This window comes from Clupea harengus, chromosome 11 (assembly GCF_900700415.2).
Source record: "Clupea harengus chromosome 11, Ch_v2.0.2, whole genome shotgun sequence".
In the NCBI taxonomy this organism is placed as follows: Eukaryota; Metazoa; Chordata; class Actinopteri; order Clupeiformes; family Clupeidae; genus Clupea; species Clupea harengus.
The window spans coordinates 3,550,867-3,573,085 of record NC_045162.1 but is presented as its reverse complement, the minus strand read 5'-3'; the positions used below and the strand labels follow the sequence as shown (position 1 = coordinate 3,573,085).

The 22,219-nt window shown below is 43.9% G+C and overlaps 3 protein-coding genes across 3 annotated transcripts; all 3 read right to left on the bottom strand.

Annotated features, from left to right (window-relative positions):
• Window positions 1-995: 995 nt before the first annotated feature.
• sqlea (squalene epoxidase a) lies at window positions 996-9,848 on the bottom strand. The gene is made up of 11 exons (XM_012823131.3): window positions 9,213-9,848; window positions 8,478-8,739; window positions 7,795-7,972; window positions 7,230-7,326; window positions 6,998-7,111; window positions 6,604-6,775; window positions 5,862-5,957; window positions 4,386-4,528; window positions 3,751-3,847; window positions 3,250-3,337; window positions 996-2,920 (listed from the first exon to the last, which is right to left on the bottom strand). The coding sequence occupies exons 1-11, from the start codon at window positions 9,492-9,494 to the stop codon at window positions 2,728-2,730; spliced, it is 1,722 nt and encodes a 573-aa protein (XP_012678585.1). The 5' UTR covers window positions 9,495-9,848; the 3' UTR covers window positions 996-2,727.
• A 311-nt stretch (window positions 9,849-10,159) lies between these two features.
• Window positions 10,160-16,590, bottom strand: LOC105896372 (xylose isomerase-like). Its single transcript, XM_031576421.2, has 14 exons — window positions 16,434-16,590; window positions 15,816-15,892; window positions 15,421-15,493; window positions 15,091-15,206; window positions 14,927-14,952; window positions 14,415-14,552; window positions 14,053-14,162; window positions 13,873-13,968; window positions 13,699-13,782; window positions 12,015-12,141; window positions 11,581-11,686; window positions 11,181-11,363; window positions 10,866-10,940; window positions 10,160-10,625 (listed from the first exon to the last, which is right to left on the bottom strand). The coding sequence occupies exons 1-14, from the start codon at window positions 16,453-16,455 to the stop codon at window positions 10,542-10,544; spliced, it is 1,317 nt and encodes a 438-aa protein (XP_031432281.1). The 5' UTR covers window positions 16,456-16,590; the 3' UTR covers window positions 10,160-10,541.
• A 1,488-nt stretch (window positions 16,591-18,078) lies between these two features.
• Window positions 18,079-22,033, bottom strand: rnf144b (ring finger protein 144B). Its single transcript, XM_031576979.2, has 4 exons — window positions 21,649-22,033; window positions 21,229-21,361; window positions 20,820-20,909; window positions 18,079-19,244 (listed from the first exon to the last, which is right to left on the bottom strand). Exons 1-4 carry the CDS (start codon window positions 21,873-21,875, stop codon window positions 19,077-19,079), a joined length of 618 nt encoding a protein of 205 aa, XP_031432839.1. The 5' UTR covers window positions 21,876-22,033; the 3' UTR covers window positions 18,079-19,076.
• Window positions 22,034-22,219: the final 186 nt, after the last annotated feature.

Here is a 22,219-nt window from a genome sequence, read left to right as displayed (position 1 = left end):
CTCTCCTATGAATTCGCGGTCATTTGAGCGTCCTTATAAGTGTTTCAGAAATATCTTCAGACCTCTTCTGTTATGTTTGTTCATAATCAACTAGAAGAAGCTTGTGAGACGGTCTACAGGCTATTCATAAAAAACATACGTAAATGTGTCATTAGTATGAACAGTTGAGACATTGACTATGTCTGGTTGGATTCCGACAATATATTTGAATGGCTGTCTGGCTCGGGCACTACTCTGTCGGACGCAGGCCGGGCTCGGACAGAAATATTCGGCTGATCCACACTCTATAACAGAATAGGAACAGATAGGGAATGAAACAGGAAATGTGAGATTCCGGAAATGATGTCGTTAGGAAATGATTTCGTTAGCGGACCAATCACAGCCAAGGGGGTATCCGTCGCTATCCGTTCGTATCCGAAAAAGTTACAAAAATCGAGAGGTGCACGTCGGTGTCCGTCCAGCTCTCCGATGGGCTCGGATGGGCGTTCCACCACGGGGAAGGGTGTTGCCAAGGCGTGGCTATGTGTCCGGACGGACACCGACGCAGATCTATAATTCGGGCTTAACGTGTATGAATGCTGCCCGATTCTCCGTGCTGCGGATTTCTCAGATGCGCCACCTAGTGGACATTGGTTATAAAGCTTGTATTAGTGACATGTAGCGTTAACTACAGTTGGATGCAATAGTTCAGCTCAATAAAGGGTTAACCGCCACACTTCATTTTAGTATTAAAGGCAATGGTTTGTTACATACACTACTAATGTATTTAATTGTGTCACCAAAGAGACCCTGGATGCAAAGTGCATTACATGTAAACAGTTAATGAACTTGAAGGTAAATGGGCAACATTTTTACAAGAAGTTATTAACATAAACTACACCCTTTGATTAATGGACACATTTAGAAAGTGCGTGCATATGCTCTGATCATTACCTGCCCTACAGTCCCTTCTCTTTCACAGAGACACTCCCAAGAATAACTTCAATGGCACTGAAAACGATCTGAACATTTAATTCAAACATACACATTTATTCTCACATAATAGCAAATATTAGCAAAATTGTGCTGATTTTGCTGACCAAACACCATTCAGTCAACCATATGCATTTTTACAAAATTGAAGAACAGGACCAATTGAAAAGCCTTGAAAATGCATAAAGGTTCACGTCTTTGTGTATCCTTTCCATACAACCCTAAGGCAAAAGAAATCAAATATCCATAGAAATTATATTCCAAAGGCATTTTTAATTTAAGGCCTCTCGAGTTTTGACTGAAACTGAATTCCTCCACTCATCCACTTTCTTTCTCAACTTGCTTGTCAAACAGTAGATACACTTGTCATGTTCTTGCTTTCTATTTGCTTCCTCCCTGCTCCTTAAGACCATCAGAATGGCCAAACCGACCGCCGCAGACACCTCAGTTTCCCACAAACTCCGTCCAGCATCACCACATGTCTCAAAGTGATGGACAACTTCACCGGTGTCTTTTCTTTCACTACGCGTAAACGAATAAGACAATATCACCAAATGTGATGTGAAAAAAAAACTGTCTCACAGGATTGTACAAAGCAGTTAAACAGCGCACAGGGTACCACAATTTTTTTGTTTGATGAATAACTGTACCAGACTAATTCCTCCAGCACAATCACATTTTGCCTGAGTAGGATCTTAAGTGCAAACATTTTATACAAGTGCATTGAATTCAAAAGATGCCAGCCACTATTCTTAATACACACCCAGACTTCTGGGCTCAATGTGTTAATATGCTTAATCTGAAAAATAAGCTCCCCTACTTGATATGAATCCATTAAGACAAAAAAATAGGCTTTATTTAGTGGCACAGCGGTTTGAAGTAATTTTAAAATATTGATTTTCCTATTACTAAGACGGCACGAGTCTGGGCTTTGTATAACTTGCCCTTAGATCCATTAGTAATATTTCTGTCCTAAAACCTGGCTGCAGGACTGAGAAGAAGTCTTATAGAGGGTGAAAGGCACGGGATGCAGATGCGGATCTAACTCTTGACTAATGACACTGAGCGCACAAATGGGACACAAGTAAGTGTGACAGCCAATACTGTGTGAGGTAATATATGCTGGCTAGGTAGTCAGCAACAGATATTGACAAGGACTCTGTTTTACAGTCAAAGACAATGCGGTGAGTGTGTCATTCCCTGGAATAGGCTTTTACTCGCTGTCCAGTTCGGTCCACTACCATGCTAACGATTACCAATTAAACTCACCCGGCAAACATAAGCCTCTTAAATGGACATAGCTGTGCCTCTTTAGATATACATCCCCATAGAGCAGACGGTATAGACTTGAAATAGACATGTGCCTCTTCAGATATACCATAGATCAGACAGTATAGACTTGAAATAGACATGTGCCTCTTCAGATATACATCGACATAGATCAGACGGTATAGACTTTAAGTAGACATGGGCCTCATCAGATATACATAAACATAGAGCAGACGGTATAGACTTTAAATAGACATGTGCCTCTTCAGATATACCATAGATCAGACGGTATAGACTTTAAATAGACATGGGCCTCTTCAGATATACATCAACATAGAGCAGACGGAATAGACTTTTCCCTCAAATCAATTCAGGATGGTACCAGAGAAGAAAAACAAAAAAACAACCAGCATACACAGTAACTCCCTAAGGCCTTGGGTTTGGGTGTGGGTGTGGTGTCTGAGCCCGGATGGGGCCAGCAGGCACTCAGAACACCAGGTACTTGAACTCGGAGTAGATAAGGGGGATCATGACGGTGCAGGCTCGGTACAGGATGGCGCAGCTCTTCACCAAGGCCCGGGGCTTGGTGAGCCAGGACTCGGACTTGAAGCTGAAGTAGATGGCGTACAGGGCCACGGCGAAGAAGTGTCCGAGCAGGGTCATGGGCTTAGGGGTCAGCCTGAGGGTGGGGTGACAGATGGAGGTGGATTAGACCAGCCCCGGTGGGGGGCCCTCATCAGGACAGACAGACTCAATAGGAGGTCAATCCACTATATTATTTTGCTCCCCAGCCCTACACTGATTCAGACAAACCACGAAACATAACATACACAGCATGCAAAATACTACGTGTTTTATCAGATTACGTTATTTATTTAATTTCATTTATTTAGTTCACTTATTGAAATATTGACCTCCATAAATTATTATTATTATTATTTTTTTATCTAGTCAGTGTGCTGAAGTGGGTATAACCTGACTAGGCGTGTTTGTGAATGCAGTACGTACACAGATAGCAGGCCAACAGGTCCAGCGATGCACTCCCCACCCAGCTTGAAGTAATGGAAGCAGGCCCGCCTCAGCTCGTGCAGTGAGTCTGCAGGGAACACCCATGCATTAGTACATATATACAGTACCATGCATCATGGTCATGCATTAGTACATATATAACATGCATCATGGTCATGCATTAGTACACATATAACATCATGGTCATGGCCAACACAATACAGATTACAAATGACTCATTACCGATAGCTAAAGGCTCTCCTGAACTAGACTAGAATGAATGGGTGCATCTTGACCAGGCTTCACATAACCCTGTGGTGAGTTTAGTGGAATATGCGTGTGACATTTCATACGTTAGTGATGGACTGATTTGACATTTGCAGCATGTTTTTCCTTTTTTTTTTTTTTTTTAATCCTACGTAGAATGTCCTATGTGATTCACTTGGGCGGTAACGGTAGGCTATGGGTGACATTTCCTTCTGTAAAATGAGCGTGACTCACTGTCAGTGGCAGCAAACAGCTCGTACAGCGCCTGAGCCAACACATTCACCACAAAGGAGTGGGAAGACTTCCTCTCCCAGTGGAATTTGTTCTTGGCCTGCAAGTGATTAAAAAAAAAATAAAAAACATGATCAAATAATTCAAGTCAATCATTTCCTTATCAGTTTGAAAAAGAATCTGTATTATCACTGTTAAACCACAAAGCATCGCGTAGGAACCACTAATGGAGGAGTCATTGTGTTTTGGAACACATTCAGTTTGAGAAGCTCAGGTTATCAGCCTTCCCAAGCAAGCACAGTAGGCGCTCACCATAAAGCAAATAGGACTCTCTGGTTGCAGTGTTATACAATCCTGCCCTAGTAACGGTACTCCAGTGGGATTTCCTTTTGAAAAACCTTCAGGCAGACAGCCCTGTTTGTTCCACCAGATTGTAATCAAACACTGCCGTCTGTTGTCGTCAGTAGCGATGGCAGACATTTACTCTCAACCGTCTACGACTCGCTCACTCAAAGTGGCTCATAATACAAGTAAAGTTCACCTTCACTTTCACGTTATAAATACTTGAGGTTGTTGGGTGTTGAACCTATGGCCGCGCTGATGTTGACCTCCTGAGAGACCTCACAGACAGTACTAACCTGGAGCATGGCGGCGCCGTCGTAGAGGTCGGGGATGCTCTGCAGCAGGCCCCTCCAGATCCGCACGTCGTTAAGGACCACACTCATCCCGCCTCCCGTCAGTGGGTGCCTCATGTTGTAGGCGTCTCCCAGTAGGAGCACCCCTGCAGGAGTCAGGACAGGTCAAGACAGTCAGACAATACACTCCACACACACTGCTCCATAACAGCAACAATACACTCCACACACTGCTCCCTAACAGCACCAATACACTCCACACACATCTACCTAACAGCAACAATACACTCCACACACTGCTCCCTAACAGCACCAATACACTCCACACACATCTACCTAACAGCAACAATACACTCCACACACTGCTCCCTAACAGCACCAATACACTCCACACACATCTACCATAACCGCAACAATACACTCCACACACTGCTCCCTAACAGCAACAATACACTCCCTAACAGCACCAATACACTCCACACACATCTACCTAACCGCACCAATACACTCCACTCCACACACTGCTCCCTAACCGCATCAATACACTCCACACACTGCTCCCTAACAACAACAATACACTCCACACACATCTACCATAACCGCAACAATACACTCCACACACACTGCTCCCTAATAACAACAATACACTCCACACACTGATCCCTAACAGCAACAATACACTCCCTAACAGCACCAATACACTCCACACACATCTACCTAACCGCACCAATACACTCCACTCCACACACTGCTCCCTAACCGCATCAATACACTCCACACACTGCTCCCTAACAACAACAATACACTCCACACACTGCTACCATAACAGCAACAATACACTCCACACACATCTACCATAACCGCAACAATACACTCCACACACATCTACCTAACAGCACCAATACACTCCACACACATCTACCATAACAGCAACAATACACTCCACACACATCTACCCTAACCGCACCAATACACTCCACTCCACACACTGCTCCCTAACAGCACCAATACACTCCACACACATCTACCTAACAGCACCAATACACTCCACACACTGCTCCCTAAAAGCAACAATATACACCCAAAATAAACTACAGTGCATCACACACAGAATGATGTGTGGTTATGTGACAAACTCCCATGACTTGGTACATAGGACAACAGCAACAGTGCTAATACAGGCCATAACAATCAATTAATAATGAGCTCTGCCTCAAGTGATCAGCTGTAAGCTATCAATGACCTGTTTATGCAGTGTGCTGTAGCGACATACTCCCTAGCGTAGCTATGTCAGTTATCGGACAGTGTCAAACATCGATCTTACATTTGATATAAACCTTCTCCTGTTGGTGTCAAGGGAATCCTGTACATACCCGGCCCTCAACACATACATAAGTGATGTCATATCAGATGTCTTACCTAACCTAGTCATGGCGTCACTCTCGGGTGAGCCCATGTGTCGGTGTAAAACTGGTTTACCTGGTTTGTTCACGGGCGAGGGAGGGAGAAAGCTGGCTGGCATGGACCTAAGGCGATCGTTCTGCAGGGCGCCCATGAAAGGCTCTTTTAAATGTTCTGAGGAGACAAGAACAGCACGGAAAGGTCAAGCGACAGTTCAGCTGAAACAATACCATGTTTTCTGCTTAGTGGATCACTTTGAGAATCCAGTCACTATCCTTTAATTGTAGTTAGTTATCCTGTAGTTCTCCTTTTCATGAGGTCCTTTCCAGCAGATGGGTAATTACTATCATTCCCTATTTGTAATCCCTTGAGCTTTAACCCAGCACCTGCTAATGATGACACCCCCGCCCTCTATTTTTGGACAATCCCACACGCAGCCCTCAGCCACTAGCGGACGGACGGACACACACACACACACACACACTTCAACTGTACAGTTTGTGCTCCCATATACTTTGCTTTCTGTCTTTTCAACAGGGGGGGGGGGGGACGGACACACACACACACACTTCAACTGTACAGTTTGTGCTCCCATATACTTTGCTTTCTGTCTTTTCAACAGGGGGGGGGGGGGACGGACACACACACACACACTTCAACTGTACAGTTTGTGCTCCCATATACTTTGCTTTCTGTCTTTTCAACAGGGGGAGCGGACGGACGGACACACACACACACACACACTTCAACTGTACAGTTTGTGCTCCTATATACTTTGCTTTCTGTCTTTTCAACAGGAATGAGTGCTAAGTGGTCAGACCTGGTAGCTGGGGGTAGATGGTGTCGGCCATGTAGCCGGTCAGGTCTCTGGGCATGTCTCCCCTGATGTCCACCAGCACCCTGGTGTCGGTGGACGAGATCTGGTAGATGAGCACAGGGCTGGGGTCGGCCAGGACCAACTCGGCGTGGTTAGCTTTGTACTGGGGAGAATCCTGGAGGAGAACGTGAAGTCGTGTTCATTTCATTCTTTCATTGACTTTCATTTTTTATAATCCGGTCGTTAAAAGCGCCCCTAAATTCCAAAACTTTCATGATTTCATTGACTTCCTCTTGTCTTCCTAAACATTTCAACATTCCAGTTTTTATAATCCGGACGTTAAACTCCAAAACTTCACACTACACAGATGGCAGTGGCGAAGACAACAAAGGTTCACCTTCATGATGCATCCTACGAAGTGAGAGGAGACCTGGACTTTTTCAGACACGAGGCTCTTGCGGAACTTGGAGAAGCAGCCATCTGCCACCACAGTGAGCGGGGCATGGATTTCCTACGAGACAAAAACCAGAACATATAACCTAAAAAAAGAGTGTTTGAAGTCACTTTGAGATTCAACTAAATGAAACAGACCCCTAATTCCTTCTAGGTGATGAGCTGCAGGGGATCACCTTGATGTCTCCACTCTCCTTCTCTCTGTACTTGATCCCTGTCACACAGTCATCCTCCTCCTCCAGACTTGTCACAGTTCCTTCAATGAACTTCACACTGGCGGGGAAGAAGAGACAATACTATAAGCCACCCAGCTACATACTGCGTAATGCTAAAGTCCAAGGGTCAAGGGTACAACACTCAGGAAGCTGTTCGGTAATGCATGCATAGTTTTATAAGGATTTGTCACAACAAGTGCTCCCATATATTAGGTCATTTGCAGCAATATAATTCCTGAGAAACTGGTATCATAAAAAAAAGGTTCATTGTTTTTTCCTGGAATAGATTATGTAATCATTTAAATTCCTATTCACAGCCACATTATACGTGCACACGCACACGTGCACACGCGCGCACACACACACACACGGACACAGACTAATTCATTTTTAGTCATGAGTTATGAGTCATGCTAGTGTGTGTCCCTGAGTGCCTGTTGTCGTGCTGACCCATGTCTTAAGCTACAGTACTGGTCCATGCCCTGATCTCCATAATGCCTGGTGTACTGGGCTGCCCGTGTCTTACTTGGGCTCGGCGAGGGCAGCCTGGCGCAGGCCCATGATGAAGCGCCCGTGGTGGAAGGCTCGCCCGCACTGGATGGTGTTCTCCTCCTGAGGGTACGAGATCTCCACCTCGGCGCTGGTCTCGATGTCGTGGATCACGTAACCGTTCACCACGTGAGCGTCCAGACCCTCCACAGCACCTGCCAAGGCCAGGTCAGAGGTCAGGCACCATGTGAGTGAGTGAGTGAGGGGTGTACTGGTAAAAGAGTGAGTGTGTGTGTGTGTGAGTGTGTGAGTGAGGGGTGTACTGGTAAAAGAGTGAGTGTGTGTGTGTGTGTGAGTGAGTGAGTGAGTGAGTGAAAGAGAGAGAGAGTGAAAGAGAGAGAGAGAGAGTGAGTGAGTGAAAGAGAGAGAGAGTGAGTGAGTGAAAGAGTGAGTGAGTGTGAGTGAGCGAGTGAAAGAGAGAAAGAGAGAGAGAGTGAGTGGGTGAGAGAGTGAGTGAAAGAGAGAGAGTGAAAGAGAGAGAGAGTGAGTGGATGAGTGAGGGAGTGAGAGCGAGAGAGATGAGTTATGAGGAAAGGAGAGTCTATGAGAGTCTAGTGATACATTATTGTGTATATCATGTATATGACACATAATGCAAAAGCGGAGCTCTGATGTGGAGCCTGAGTATTGGAGTTCCTCTAGTAATCAGAGTGCTCTTACTCTCCAGCCCCAGCTCCTTCAGGGCTCGGTAGCCTCCAGGCTGGAGCAGTTCTCCCACAATCCGGTCCGGCTCACGCAAGTCCCTCTCAATAATCGTCACCCGCCGGCCGTCTCGGGCCAGGACTGCTGCCATGGCGGAGCCCAGCACCCCGGCGCCCACAATCACAATATCTGGCTCAGGGTCGGAGGCGGAGGTGCCATTTGCCGCGGTCTCCACACTAGGTGCTGTCTGCACCTCTGCTCGTTTCCTTCTGGCGCTTGCCTGGTGGGTGGAGGCGGGCGAGGTGCACGGGCAGTTACAGAGAGGACATGTTAGGCACGAGTGGAAAACTGACATTGCTGACATTTTTTTAAATTGTTTGAAGTCAGCCCTCTGGAATGTATCGGCGTATGGGTCTTTGTTATCTCGTCTCTGGAATGTAAAAATGTTCTCTATGGCTAATGTATGCGTTTGGGTAATATGTATTTCAGAGAGAAGCCCCTTAAAGAAACCATGTTCTATAAGAGGTGCTCCAAAGAGGATACAGAATATGTATTAGTATTTCAATTGCCTTAAAGTAGGCCTACCCAGAATTCACAACTAAACTTGCAGTTTTATTAAATAATAGCCAATGCAACAGACACATAATCAAAGTAAACTTCGTACATAGGAATTCAAATGTTGAAACCTAAATTATTTTTCATTTTTTATGAATGAATTAAGAGAGTGTTCGTCTAGACGAGTTAATCACTTACTTTTTTTGAAGAGCCTGCAGAATTCCTGCAATGAGAAGGCTGGGATGGTTTTGAAAATAACTTATTTGTGACTGGAAGGGATGATAGTATCTCCAGTGGCAAACGTATTATGCGCGGAACTTTCATTGATTGCCAATAACGATACCTGGCAAACGTTAATAGTAATCCAACGAAGATAAACGCCACTGCAACCAGGGCTATTTCTTTGTGGGCAAAATCCATTACAGCGTCGCATTTTTTATACATATAAGTAAAACTCGCGATCCCAAGAAATGTCCACATGGTTAAATGTATAATGTTGACTTCAAAGCTTTCTAAAAAGACACAACCGAGTGCCTGTAGACCAAACCGGGGAAACACGAAGACGAAAGGGGAGTCCAATTAAATATATATAAGCATACTCCGGGTTAAATTCCAACGTCAAATAGACTAGAAAACAGAAAAAAGACACGCCTGTAATTCCAACTTGACAAAAATAAAAACGAAACAAGCCCTTTCTTATTTTCTCGTAAGAAATTGAGCGTTTAAAGTAGCCTGCAATCCACTGGAGAGGCAAGTTCAATTTACAACATTAGAGCGGCATTCATGCCGGCGCGGCGATGTCTGTGGATGCTGCATATTTTATGATAATGACAGGTACAATTCATTGGACCGTTGCGTCGCGTCTGACCCGCCCTCGCAACTCGAATTCTACCAATCGTAATACGTTTCCCGGTGAGCAGAGCTCACGCTATCTGGCCATTGGCCAATCCTAGACAGCTGGTTGGATAACTGACTGAGGGAAGAGTAGTATGATGTGATGTCACTGTAGAGGTGTCTACAGCCGACCTGTGATGTCTGTTATATGTTTTTTCCGAGAAACTTAAAGTATCTGAATAGACTTTCACGTTAGTAATTATGAGAAAATGTTAAAAATGATGTGCATTAAACATTTAAACACTAAGCAGTTTTCTATGGAAAGTTAATTTTATTTGTTTTTAGGTGAACAAAGGGGGTCCAGTCTACCAGTCTTTTGTCTTCTAGTTAGGGTCAGTTTCAAAACATTTGTCTTTAGGCATCACAAGTAATTACCTAATGCAGGCATCACATAACAAAGGAGTGACAAGAAAAGCTAAACAATTTTTTCAAAAGGCTCGAATGAGATGTATGACTTTTCTATTCATTTTGTGGAATTCTGCTTTCTGTAGAGTCAGATTGTAAGAAGTGGATAAACAGACTAGACAACACTGTGAAAACAGTCCAAAGTCTAAAACACAAGTACACCTAGGCAGCCTGAAAATCAACTGAATTTGACCTAGATATAAAAAAAAAAAGTAATTGCTGATTTAATCACAGGTAATGATTAAAAACAGACTCATATTTCTCCTGCTGTCCAGATGTGACGCTTGGTTCCCCATTTTGTTTAATGAAGTCCTGTAAAACAGATCCAAAAACAGACCCGAAAAGCAATTACAAAATGTACCAGAAGGTTCTGTTAAATGAACAAGCACTTATTATAATGTTAAATGTGTAAGCACATTTTAAAAACATAAAATGGGACAGAACATTACTGGATAAAACTATATAGGGAAAATTAATGCATTAATGACTATGATTCATGAACAAGCAGGGTTGTTATTGTTCTAATGTCCAACTAGGATCTCATGGCTCTACCTCAAGCTCTTCCAGCGTGGCCCTGCCCTCATCCACTTTCTGTCCAATCCCCGCCCTGAAACTAAGGTAACGATCCTGCGCCATGTCACAGGAATACCACACACACACACACACACACACACACACACACACACACACACACACACACACACACACACACACAGTTTACATAAAGCATGATATTGTAAAACTGAAAATACAATCAGTTACTAAACCAAACACACTGCTAACATGTACACTTCCAAATAAAAATGTCTACAAAATAATACAGAATAATATACACGAATATACGATAGGATTTTTGTCAATTTTCACCTTAAGCATGCCATCCAGAAATCCTTCTTCAATAATCCTAACAGCATTTCGTAAGCCTCTGGCAAAAGCATCCATGGCTCCAATATGGGCAATAAACAGGTCCACCAGGTCCGTGGACTCCCGTCGAACTTTGGCATCAAAGTTCAAGCCCCCTGGCTGTAGCCCACCCTGCTCAATCACGGTCTAAAGCAGCGGACCACGAGGGACCAGTCATTACATTTATACCATTCATGAGTTCTAACAGCAAAACAGCTATTTCATTTCCATACTGTTAGTTTGATCCAAGTCCAAATCCAACAATTCACATTAAAAACTCATAATTAAACTATTAGGCATTTAACTATTAATCATGCAAACGTGTACTTCAAAACCTACAATATAACAGTGTTGCTTGTCTGACCTTCATTACTACTGTAGTGTTCCTGATGTCCATGGGGAACTGGTCAGTGTCCCATCCAAGATCAGGTGATCCTGTGTTGGAGTCTACAGACCCCAGCATGTCAAACCTGCACACACAGCCAGCTGCTTTGCAAAGATGTGTGTGCTTAGCTTAAAGCAACATGTTTAGCAAGGCCCCATGGCTAATGGGGTAGTGGAGGACTACATCCTGTGTGAAATTATTAGTACAGACCCAACTCTATGTCACTATTTGGAAACTAGTATATTACACTTGATGTCTACCAAGCCGTGCTGAAATTCAAATTCCATCTTGCCCATATTGCCGTTTCTACCCCTAGCCTTCAGGCAGTGACAACTGACTCGAGGGAAACAGGCCGGCCGGTACAAATCAATAACTGCTTTCAGGTGAAAATAGTGTATCTCACGTCATCTTACACAGAGGCCATGACGATGTCGTGCTCATAAGCATGGCCAGCCAGTGTGGTGTGGTTGGGCTCGATGTTGAGCTTGAAATGCTGATCCAGTCCGTAATGCTTCAGGAAACCAATCACACTCATCGCATCTGTGAACAAAAGCACATCAGGCGATTCATGCAAGAGGGATGGCATGGCAGGTTGAAATATAACGGCCTAGTGAAATTAAATTAAATGGACGACAGTTAGATTTAGGTGGATTTCATATATAAGACCATCACTCCACATACCAGACCATATCTCAGTTTGACCCCCACTCTTAGATTGAATAGCACCAGGCCAGAGCCATCAGGCTTGGCCCCTGGGCTTTTGTCTAGGTTGAGAGCCATCAGACGTGGTTCCTGGCTTTTGTGTGTCTTGGAGCCAGAGCCATTAGACTCTGATTGTTGGCTTTTGTCTACAGCCACGACAGCCTACCTGGCCATAGCCCCGTTCAAGCTAGACCTCCACTTTGACCTCCAGACACCTCCAGAAAGAAGACTGTCCTCGTAACAAAGGACCTTTCCTCGCAGAAGACGATGGTGCCTCGTGGCATACGATCGTGCTGTGTCGAGGTTAATATGGCTGGTGTCGGAATAAACCTATTCTTTCGCTAAGCCGTCTTCCACAAGTCTCTTACTCTGAACGAGCTAACTTGAACAAGTTCAGGCCTCGGCGAGTTCTACAGGGAATTCGCCGAAGAAACAGCAGACTCTTTCAACAACTATATGGATGGTGTTTCTTCATTCATTTTAGGCTTTAAAAGGAGCTGCATCCTACCGTAATCATACTGGTGCTTTAAAAGAACCTGCATCCTACCGGTGCTTTAAAAGGACCTGCATCCTACCGGTGCTTTAAAAGGACCTGCATCCTAATCATACTGGTGCTTTAAAAGGACCTGCATCCTACCGTAATCATAATGGTGCTTTAAAAGGACCTGCATCCTACCGTAATCATACTTGTGCTTTAAAAGGTCCTGCATCCTACCGTAATCATAATGGTGCTTTAAAAGGTCCTGCATCCTACTGTAATCATAATGGTGCTTTAAAAGGAGCTGCATCCTACCGTAATCATACTGGTGCTTTAAAAGGACCTGCATCCTACCGTAATCATAATGGTGCTTTAAAAGGACCTGCATCCTACCGTAATCATACTTGTGCTTTAAAAGGTCCTGCATCCTACCGTAATCATAATGGTGCTTTAAAAGGTCCTGCATCCTACTGTAATCATAATGGTGCTTTAAAAGGAGCTGCATCCTACCGTAATCATACTGGTGCTTTAAAAGGACCTGCATCCCACCGTAATCATAATGGTGCTTTAAAAGGACCTGCATCCCACCGTAATCATAATGGTGCTTTAAAAGGACCTGCATCCTACCGGTGCTTTAAAAGGACCTGCATCCTACCAGTGCTTTAAAAGGACCTGCATCCTACCGTAATCATACTTGTGCTTTAAAAGGTCCTGCATCCTACCGTAATCATAATGGTGCTTTAAAAGGTCCTGCATCCTACTGTAATCATAATGGTGCTTTAAAAGGACCTGCATCCTACCGTAATCATACTGGTGCTTTAAAAGGACCTGCATCCTACTGTAATCATAATGGTGCTTTAAAAGGACCTGCATCCTACCGTAATCATAATGGTGCTTTAAAAGCACCTGCATCCTACCGTAATCATACTGGTGCTTGCATGGCTCCTTAGGCTTCGGCTCAATGAGGAACTGGCACTTCAGTCCAATCTTATCTTTGTATGCTGTGAATAAACATTTATATATTACATAGTGCGTCATAGAAAGGGGGATTCTGATAGACGCTAAACATTTAGCTGAACCCGGCGACTTACCGACTGCCATTTTGAAAAAGTTCGCCATATGCTTCAGCTCAGCAGCCACATCAGTGTTGTATATTGACAGGAAACCTTCTCTGCCTCCCCAGAATACTGGACAAGGAACAATGTGTCAACGAAGGCAGTGTAGTACTTCCTGGCCCATTAGTAAACAAAAATAATGAGAAATGATCTAACCAAAGTTTTCAGCGCCCAATTTTTTCGCCACATCCAGGCCTTTCTTCAGCTGGGCCGCTGCATAGGCCAAAACATGGCAGTCTGGGTTTGTGGAGGCGCCATTCATGTACCTGGGACACATTTGAATCTGTACATAAAACACTGGCTTTGATTCAGCTTCAAACGATTTTATGGACAACGAGCAGCATGTGGAATCTGCACCTGTGACAGACTATAAATGCAGACTACATGATTGCACATATATAATCCCAAGCAAAGCAATCAAACCATTTGCAGATCAAAGGGTACCCGAGTAACACTTTCACAGACCAAGAGCGGAGAATGCTTTAGTTGACCAAGCGAGGGGCCATGCTTTGACTGACCGGGGGTGGGCAAACAGGTTGCAGGTGACCCACAGCACTCTAATCCCAGTCTGCTGCTGGAGCTCCAGGGCCAGATCAGTCATCTCGTCCAGGTTGCGGTTGGACTCCTCCAGGGTGGAGCCCTCCGGGGACATGTCCCTGAAAGAGGGGGGGGGGGGGCATATATGTAGAAGATTAAGGGTTTCTGGGGGTGTTCTTTTTATGACTCTAGGACAAAAACTCACAAAGCTTTAAAGGCATATTGACAACAAGAACAAAAATGTGACTCCGGTGATTCTGTTCACATGTGCAATACTAGGAGCAGAAGGTAAACCTTAAGGTTGTGCTCCCCTGGCACAGTGCTGAATTAAACATAGATATAACGTCTGTTTAAAATGAATAAAACATAGATATAACGTCTGTTTAAAATGCATAAAACATAGATATAACGTCTGTTTAAAATGCACAGCACAGTGGATGCATATGAAGAGACCTTATGTTCACAGAGCACTGTGAGACTTCTAATGCCATACCTGTCATGGAAGGTGTAATACTTCACCTTGAAAAGGAAAGAAAATGGAAAATGAGTGTGGCTCTGTGAGGGTATCTAAGCTATAGTACATTCATTTGTGCATCACATACACTGCTCCAGCATAGTCCGAGTGTCAAACAAATTGCCTGTATGCAGATATCTTACACCAAGTTTGGTGAAGAACTCAAAAGCAGCATGGAGCCTTTTCTTTGCCGTTTCCATAGCGCTGCCCCCTTCATTCCAAGGCCGATGGAGCGTGGGGGATCCGAACGGATCGGCACCTGACACACACACACACACACACACACACACACACACACACACACACACACACAGAGATTAAACACCTGTTAGGTGCGGATAAACAACCAAGCCAGGGTTCACCTCAAGACCAGAAATGAAGTCAAACAAAGGCACTATTCCAACAATCTGTATACACAAAATAACTGAAATGATGTGAAGTTTCTCCCAAATGCTTAAATAAAAGAATTCTACCGGTTCCACAGAAGGTATGCCAGTAACACACAGAGAACCTCAGCCAGTCCTCCATCGTCCTTCCATGTAACACCTGTTAAAGTCATTAAGTATACATTATCACAAGATCTGCACAGTCTGGCATTACAAGAATCTATGTACCAAACTTTAATCTAGCCTACTCACTCTGCAAACAGTGTCAAGTGTACTACATGTTCAAGTGTTAAATGCTGCAATTTTATACATTTCTTTGAGATATTTCATTGCAATAAAGAGAGAAGAGAACAGTTGACTGATAAAAGCCAAAATTACACAATTTGAAATTATGTGGTTGTGTGTTTGAGGTCTAGTGCATATCACTAGAGAGAAAGGAATTTCTTTCTGACAGCAAGAAGTGTGATAATGCACCCACTTACTTCCCCTGCATTGTAGTGCTTAAAGCACAACACGTCCTTGGCACCAGCGCTGGGCGAATAGGGAATCTTTGAAATATCTGTAAAAAAAAGTGCACCATCTGTTTAGTCAAAAACAGGCACACCTGAAGTGAAGTCTGTTTACAGCAGTTGGACTGTTAGCGCTCGTGATTAGGTAACGTTAGGTTGCTACGTAAGGCTACTAAGTGTATGCTAATGTTTTTAATATCTTGCGTTATGGGAACATGAACATGCAATGCACTGATTCAGTCCCCCACACTGGCCTAGCTATACTCGTGCTACTTGGGCTTTCGTTCTTAATGCCACGAACAGTTGCGGAGGCTGTAGCTTCAAGCAGCTGGCAACTTTAAACAAGCACGAAAACACTGTCTTTATAAGTTAAACTGGTGTGGTCTGCAGACTAAGCTTGTTGTTGGAAGTTCAGAAAATGTGACCAACGTTACAAATGCTGCAAGTAGTCAGACAGACTTTCAACAATTGTGCAGTAAATGAAGGATATGTTCTAACGTCAATCAACTGCTACAAAACGCTGTAACGCTTAACTTCGTAATAATGTATTAACGTATAAGAACATGTACAAGGATAAAGCATTATGTTTACCTCGAAAATACTCTGTAGACATTGCAATATCGTTTTCAGAAGTTTTCCTGAAACAAATCGGTTCCGTTGTATGACCTACCCTCCTGATACCGGAGGCGACCAGCAGATGTCTCTTACGGACCTGTTAAAGGTGCATACAGATGGGTGACTTCCTCCTAAGAATTCTGGAAATGTTACAGCTGTGAAGGGTTTATATACCTCCTCAATATATCAGTTCTCTCATTCTGCGTCCAAAGGTTTGCTTTTTTATGGGTGATGGAATCTTACTTCTGATCACAGCTTGTAGCAGTGATTGGTGGTCTGGTCAATAACATTCAATTCAATTCAATTTTATTTATATAGCGCCATAACAATAAAATTGTCTCAAGGCACTTTACAGAGCCCAGGGCCTAAACCCCATCTGAAGCAAGCCCAAAGGTGACAGAGGCAAGGAAAACATTCCCTGTTAACAGGAAGAAACCTTGAGCAGATCCTTGGCTCCTAATTGGGCGGGGGCCCGTCTGCTTTGAGTTGGTGGGGTAGAGAGGTAGAGGGGGTAGAAGGGAAGGGAGGAGAGAGGTAGAGGGGGTAGAAGGGAAGGGAGGAGAGAGGTAGAGGGGGTAGAAGGGAAGGGAGGAAGAAGGGAGGGAAGAAATCAAAAACATGGTGGAAGAATTCATACACGTATCAAGATACTACTACATACTAGCATACATGTGGCAAATCTACATGATACATCTAACATAAGATGGTATATACCGGTATGTCACACATACAAAATTAATTGTGGATAAGATGTGGAGAGAGCATTCAAGTATTGTAAAACAGCTTAGTGGGTATACAGTGTGCTTGTAAATGTACTATTTACAAGGGTAATAAGAGCAATGAAACAGAAAACTATGTCGATGGTGGCAATTATTTACATTACGGGTAAATAGGCTAGCACAGAGTATGTGGATGTATCATGAATGGGGTAGCTTTAAAGCATGACAGTGCTGGGGGGATGGGTAGGTGTAGGTGTAGGCAGAGGGTTTCTGCGCGTAGATCAGGTGGAGAGACTTCAGCAGCATCCCTCCGCGGAGACAGTCTAGACTAGGAGAGGAAGAAAAGTGACCGGGACCAAATGAGTGGGCAGAGATCGGTTGCCTAATAAATTATATGTACTTAATGGTTATGGTGATGAGGAACAATATTTTCACAGCCATTGGTATTTGTGGGCACGAAAATTTGGTTAGTAAACATTAATTTGATAAACAGATAAAGGGATACATTTTGGTAAACAATTAACAACAAAGTTTTTTATTGCACAAACGACTCACTGCAACACACACATGTTATATATGGCGACACAGGACACACACACACACGCACACGCACACGCACACGCAGGCCTGAGGTCGCCGTGAATTCAACTTCTGCCTTTAACCCATCCTGGATCGCCCCCCCTCCAGGATCCTCCAGGAGCAGTGGGCAGCTTTTCAGCGCCCGGGGACCAATTGAACCGTCTGTCTCGGTCAGGGACGGACAGGAGTGTTCTGTTCTTTTTGCATGTTTTTCTGTTGGGGTTCTTAGTGGAGGAAACCCCCTGTGAACACGGGGACAACATGCAAACTCATATGGCCACTTTATCAATATTAATGCCTTACCATAAAACGATATAGAAGGAGATGAAGAGGAAGAGGAAGACACTGCCCAGAATGGTGTATGGCGATATTTACTTCATGTTTAGATTTGTTGAGTTATATATTATGTTTTGTTATGGTTGGCTGATATGGTGCATGAAAGTTTTAGTTATACAAGGATAGCAAGGGTGGCAGGATACAACAACAGTGCATTGCTGGTTATAACTGTTATGGAGTGCCAACAGAATAACACACATTAAGTTCATGTTTATGGTTTTAAATGCTTATTTTAATTATAATGATATTTTACAAAATATCTGTGGCAGAAATATTAACAAAATGTAAAAATAACTCAAAACCCACACATGTCCACGCATATGAACACAAATGTATGTATGTATGCAGTCATACACATACACCAGCAAGACCTTTGGTCTGGAACAACAGATGGGAATAGTTAAAGGTGCAATAGGCAGCTTTTCGCTTAGCTAATATGTTTCACACTAAACGACTAGCATAGACCATCTCTTTACATTACCTGACAAGTTGTGAAATGTGTGCAAATGCCTGACATGGCCTTTTATACCTGAAAAAAGGTTGATTTCTAGGCATACGCTTCTTAAATCTCTCCTTTTCACAACTACTATTTGAACAGTAGCCTGCCTACTTTGCAATGCTGCCTATTGTAACTCTAAAATGATGCCCTGTCGTGTCCATTCACAACACATGTACAGTTCTTTTTTTTTTTTTTTTTGCACCCTGCATGACATTAATGCTTCACATTGTTTTAAGGGACAATTCTATCATGTTTATGGTCCAAAGCCATGGCTGTTTATCTTATAAACAACACGTATTTTTTGCATAAATCAATGGAAGGCAACACAAAAATCCTGACCACCAAAGACCAGGCACTGTAGAGTGAGGCACTTGTGCACCTTTAACTAGACTGTTTTTCTTTTTTTTACTCTCCCGTGAGAGTTGGCACATGAAAGTGATCGGTGTGTGTGTGTGTGTGTGTGTGTGTGTGTGTGTGTGTGACAGACTAGTGGTCAGCGGGAGCACTTTCTGGATTCCTTTTCGTCTTTTTCTTTTTCCGGTTCTTTCCGCGACAGGGCTTGAAGATGCAGCACAAGATGCAAGGGGACGCCAGTAGCAGGAACGGAAAGGTGACCATCATGGTGATGCTGACCCCCACCAGCACGGCCACCACCTATGGAACAGAGAAGGAACGATGACTGCGTCCTCTCGCTCTAATGCATACTCCTCATCCGTGCTAATCCACCAGATCAGTGGTCCACTTTAACAGAGGTGATCATTGCTGCAAAAACCTGCTGTTTCCAGGCATATGTATATTCTGGCAGCTCTTTCTGGAGGAGGTGCTGCTAGGTTTTTTAAGACCTGTGATCATTCATATGCAAGTCCATTTCAGTACACCAGGGGGTGCTGCAGGCATACATACTGTCATCATCATGGTTGCCAGTATGTGTGTATAAACTGCACAAAAGATTCACTACTGAGTGAGAAGTGTGCATTTCCATTCGTTTACCAAACATACAGAGACTTTCCAGAGGATTCTACAATGAGAAAACATACAGAGACTTTCCAGAGGAGTGTACAACAAGAAAACACCATTCCTGGCTTTCCAAGCAGAGTTGCTAAAAGATGATTGATGTATTAAAAGGAAATGCCCTTTCCTTCTCGTCTCGAGTTTGATGCGCGAAACTTTGTCTTTACAAAATGATGGCAAGAACTTTAAAATGGTGGACGGGACATGTGCAGGCACAGCATCTCGTGCCGAGGCACTACTGAGGAACCGCTCGAAGGAACTCCTGTCAGTTAAAGGGAAATTTCAACCCGTAGAAACACTGGTTCTGTTACTGTGGTTTAAGTTCCAGTTTCTGTTTCTGTACAAAATGACTGAAGAAACTGGCATTTTCTACAGTTTCTTTACAGTTATTGAGGTAAACAGACACGGGTCTATCTCTGTAGGGATCCTTTCCATGTTATCAGACACTAATAGTTACATTATGAGCCTGCCAGTGACGAAAAAAGCGGTTTACCTAGACGCAGATGCATGCCCCATGGTATTACATTGTACAGCAGTTTTGTGGTTGCCGGTTATAGCGTTCTAACACTATTGCCCGATTTTGATCCTTAATTGTCCTTAAGTAAAAGTTCAAACCCCAAAAGATCCCCCAAAAAATATGGCCCAGGTTGCAAAATCCCAAAGTTTCCCTTTAAGGGTTGAACTCACAGGAATCATTAAAAAGGCTTGAATCCACAAGCATGGCTTTGGGAAATGGGTGTTACAACACAGAGACCTGTAGAGTCATGACTGCGAGCTTCAGAACTGGTATGCAACTCTGAAGGTTAGCAAGCAGTCAGTGTTTACCTCAGTCTGGCCTTGACTCATTTGCCTCGCTTATATAAATGCTCTAAAACAAAATGGCATCCTCTCACAATGTTGTGGACGAGTATGAATAAACACATGTGCTTAATTTGTAAGTATGTAGAAACACATGTGCTTAGTGTGTAAGTATGAATAAACACATGTGCTTAATGTGTAAGTATGTAGAAACACATGTGCTTAGTGTGTAAGTATGAATAAACACATGTGCTTAATGTGTAAGTATGTAGAAACACATGTGCTTAGTGTGTAAGTATGTAGAAACACATGTGCTTAGTGTGTAAGTATGTAGAAACACCTGTGCTTAGTGTGTAAGTATGTATCTTAGGGGTTAACTAAGAGTGCAGATAAGCTGATGCTCTTGGCCTTCAGTCTTACCTGCATTCTGTTCCAGACCACAGATGCCCGTGAGTGGCCCAGCTTGTCTCTGCAGGGGCCTTTGTCATAGTGCCTCAGGAAGATGTCACCCTGTGTTCAGACAGGAAAGAAGTACGACTATGAGTCCACAATATTCACAACAGATACTGTTGCATAGCTCCACAAAAACACCACCACACAACAACAACAGTCAACACACTTTATATCACAATTTAATAGTACACATTCAAAGAAAGTAAAATCACGGTATTTCCACATCCACATATTCCTAAAACTTGGATTCAGCAAATGAATGAGTAAATGATGACTAAATAAATGACTCAAAACTGAACTGACGCCTCAGCAGATTCTAAATCATTGCTGCGGCTTTGCTTTGTCTGTTGTAGTCGAAGAGGGGTCCAGTGCTTACGTCTAGGTTCTGAAGGCAGTACCAGCAGAAAGTGTGCTTGCAGTTCTTGCACAGCATCTGGGCGCAGCCCTGGTTGCGCTCGATGTAGACGCCACACATGGGGCACTGCTTGATGGGTGTGTCAGGAGAACATCTGGATGCACACGGAAGAAGACGAGTGAGTGATCTGTGTTCATTGGAAACAGCTGGATCTGATAAGCATGCAAGATATGACATTTCTATACGCCATTTTAGAAAGACACAGTGTCTGACTGACTGAACATTTTCTTCCCAAGTCATTTTGACTCACAACAACAGCAGTGTCTGTCTCTTTTCGGTCTACCTCACGTACACAAACCTGTACACCTCACATACACACACACATACTTGTCTACCTCGCGTACACACACCTGTCTACCTCGCGTACACACACACACACACCTGTCCTCAGAAGAGGCTGGCGTGAGGGCCTGGCTGCTGGAACAGACGTGCTCGTCCTGCCAGGGCTGACTGCAGCTGCAGCAGAAGATGGCGTGGCAGGCCTGACAGGGCAGGGGGGTCGGCATGCCCTCTACCCCGGGCACCACGCTGCACACAGCCTGGCAGTCGATCACCGGGCACCACGCCTTACTGGGATCCAGCTGCACCTCTGGAGAAAGAGGAGACATCAGAACAAAACCATGAGCGGATGTACCGTCTGCAGGTATGCAATGGGGAGTGTCGGTGTCCTCCTCCTCACAGGATCAGCCCGGCCCTGAGGGCATCTTGGCTAGGGAGCTTGGATGAGATCAGGCATACTGAGGAGAAGTTGGCATCTATGAGGCAACCATGTGCAGGACACAGAGAGAGGCTTCCTTATTCCACTTTAAATGAGCTCTTTGTCTGGCCTGCAGCGCCTGAAAGGGCCTCCTTCATGAACTTTGTTTTGACCCTTCGTCAGTTGCTTTCCTTTGGGATTCACACAAAGGTGTTATGTTCTTCGGGGATGTTGGGGTGACCGTTTGTCACCATA

Coding starts and splice junctions, on each gene's coding strand:
- sqlea (XM_012823131.3), bottom strand. CDS start 9,494: ATGTGGACATTTCTTGGGATCGCGAGTTTTACTTATATGTATAAAAAA. Junction 4,529..5,861: donor CTCGCCCGTGAACAAACCAG/GTAAACCAGTTT, acceptor TGACTCCTGCAG/GGGTGCTCCTACTGGGAGAC. Junction 2,921..3,249: donor CCTGTTGGCCTGCTATCTGT/GTACGTACTGCA, acceptor CCCCACCCTCAG/GCTGACCCCTAAGCCCATGA.
- LOC105896372 (XM_031576421.2), bottom strand. CDS start 16,455: ATGTCTACAGAGTATTTTCGAG. Junction 14,553..14,926: donor TATTACACCTTCCATGACAG/GTATGGCATTAG, acceptor CCCCTCTTTCAG/GGACATGTCCCCGGAGGGCT. Junction 10,941..11,180: donor TTCTGGATGGCATGCTTAAG/GTGAAAATTGAC, acceptor GACATGGCGCAG/GATCGTTACCTTAGTTTCAG.
- rnf144b (XM_031576979.2), bottom strand. CDS start 21,875: ATGTCTCCTCTTTCTCCAGAGGTGCAGCTGGATCCCAGTAAGGCGTGG. Junction 21,362..21,648: donor CCAGCCTCTTCTGAGGACAG/GTGTGTGTGTGT, acceptor GTGTGCATCCAG/ATGTTCTCCTGACACACCCA. Junction 19,245..20,819: donor TGGTCTGGAACAGAATGCAG/GTAAGACTGAAG, acceptor TCTGTTCCATAG/GTGGTGGCCGTGCTGGTGGG.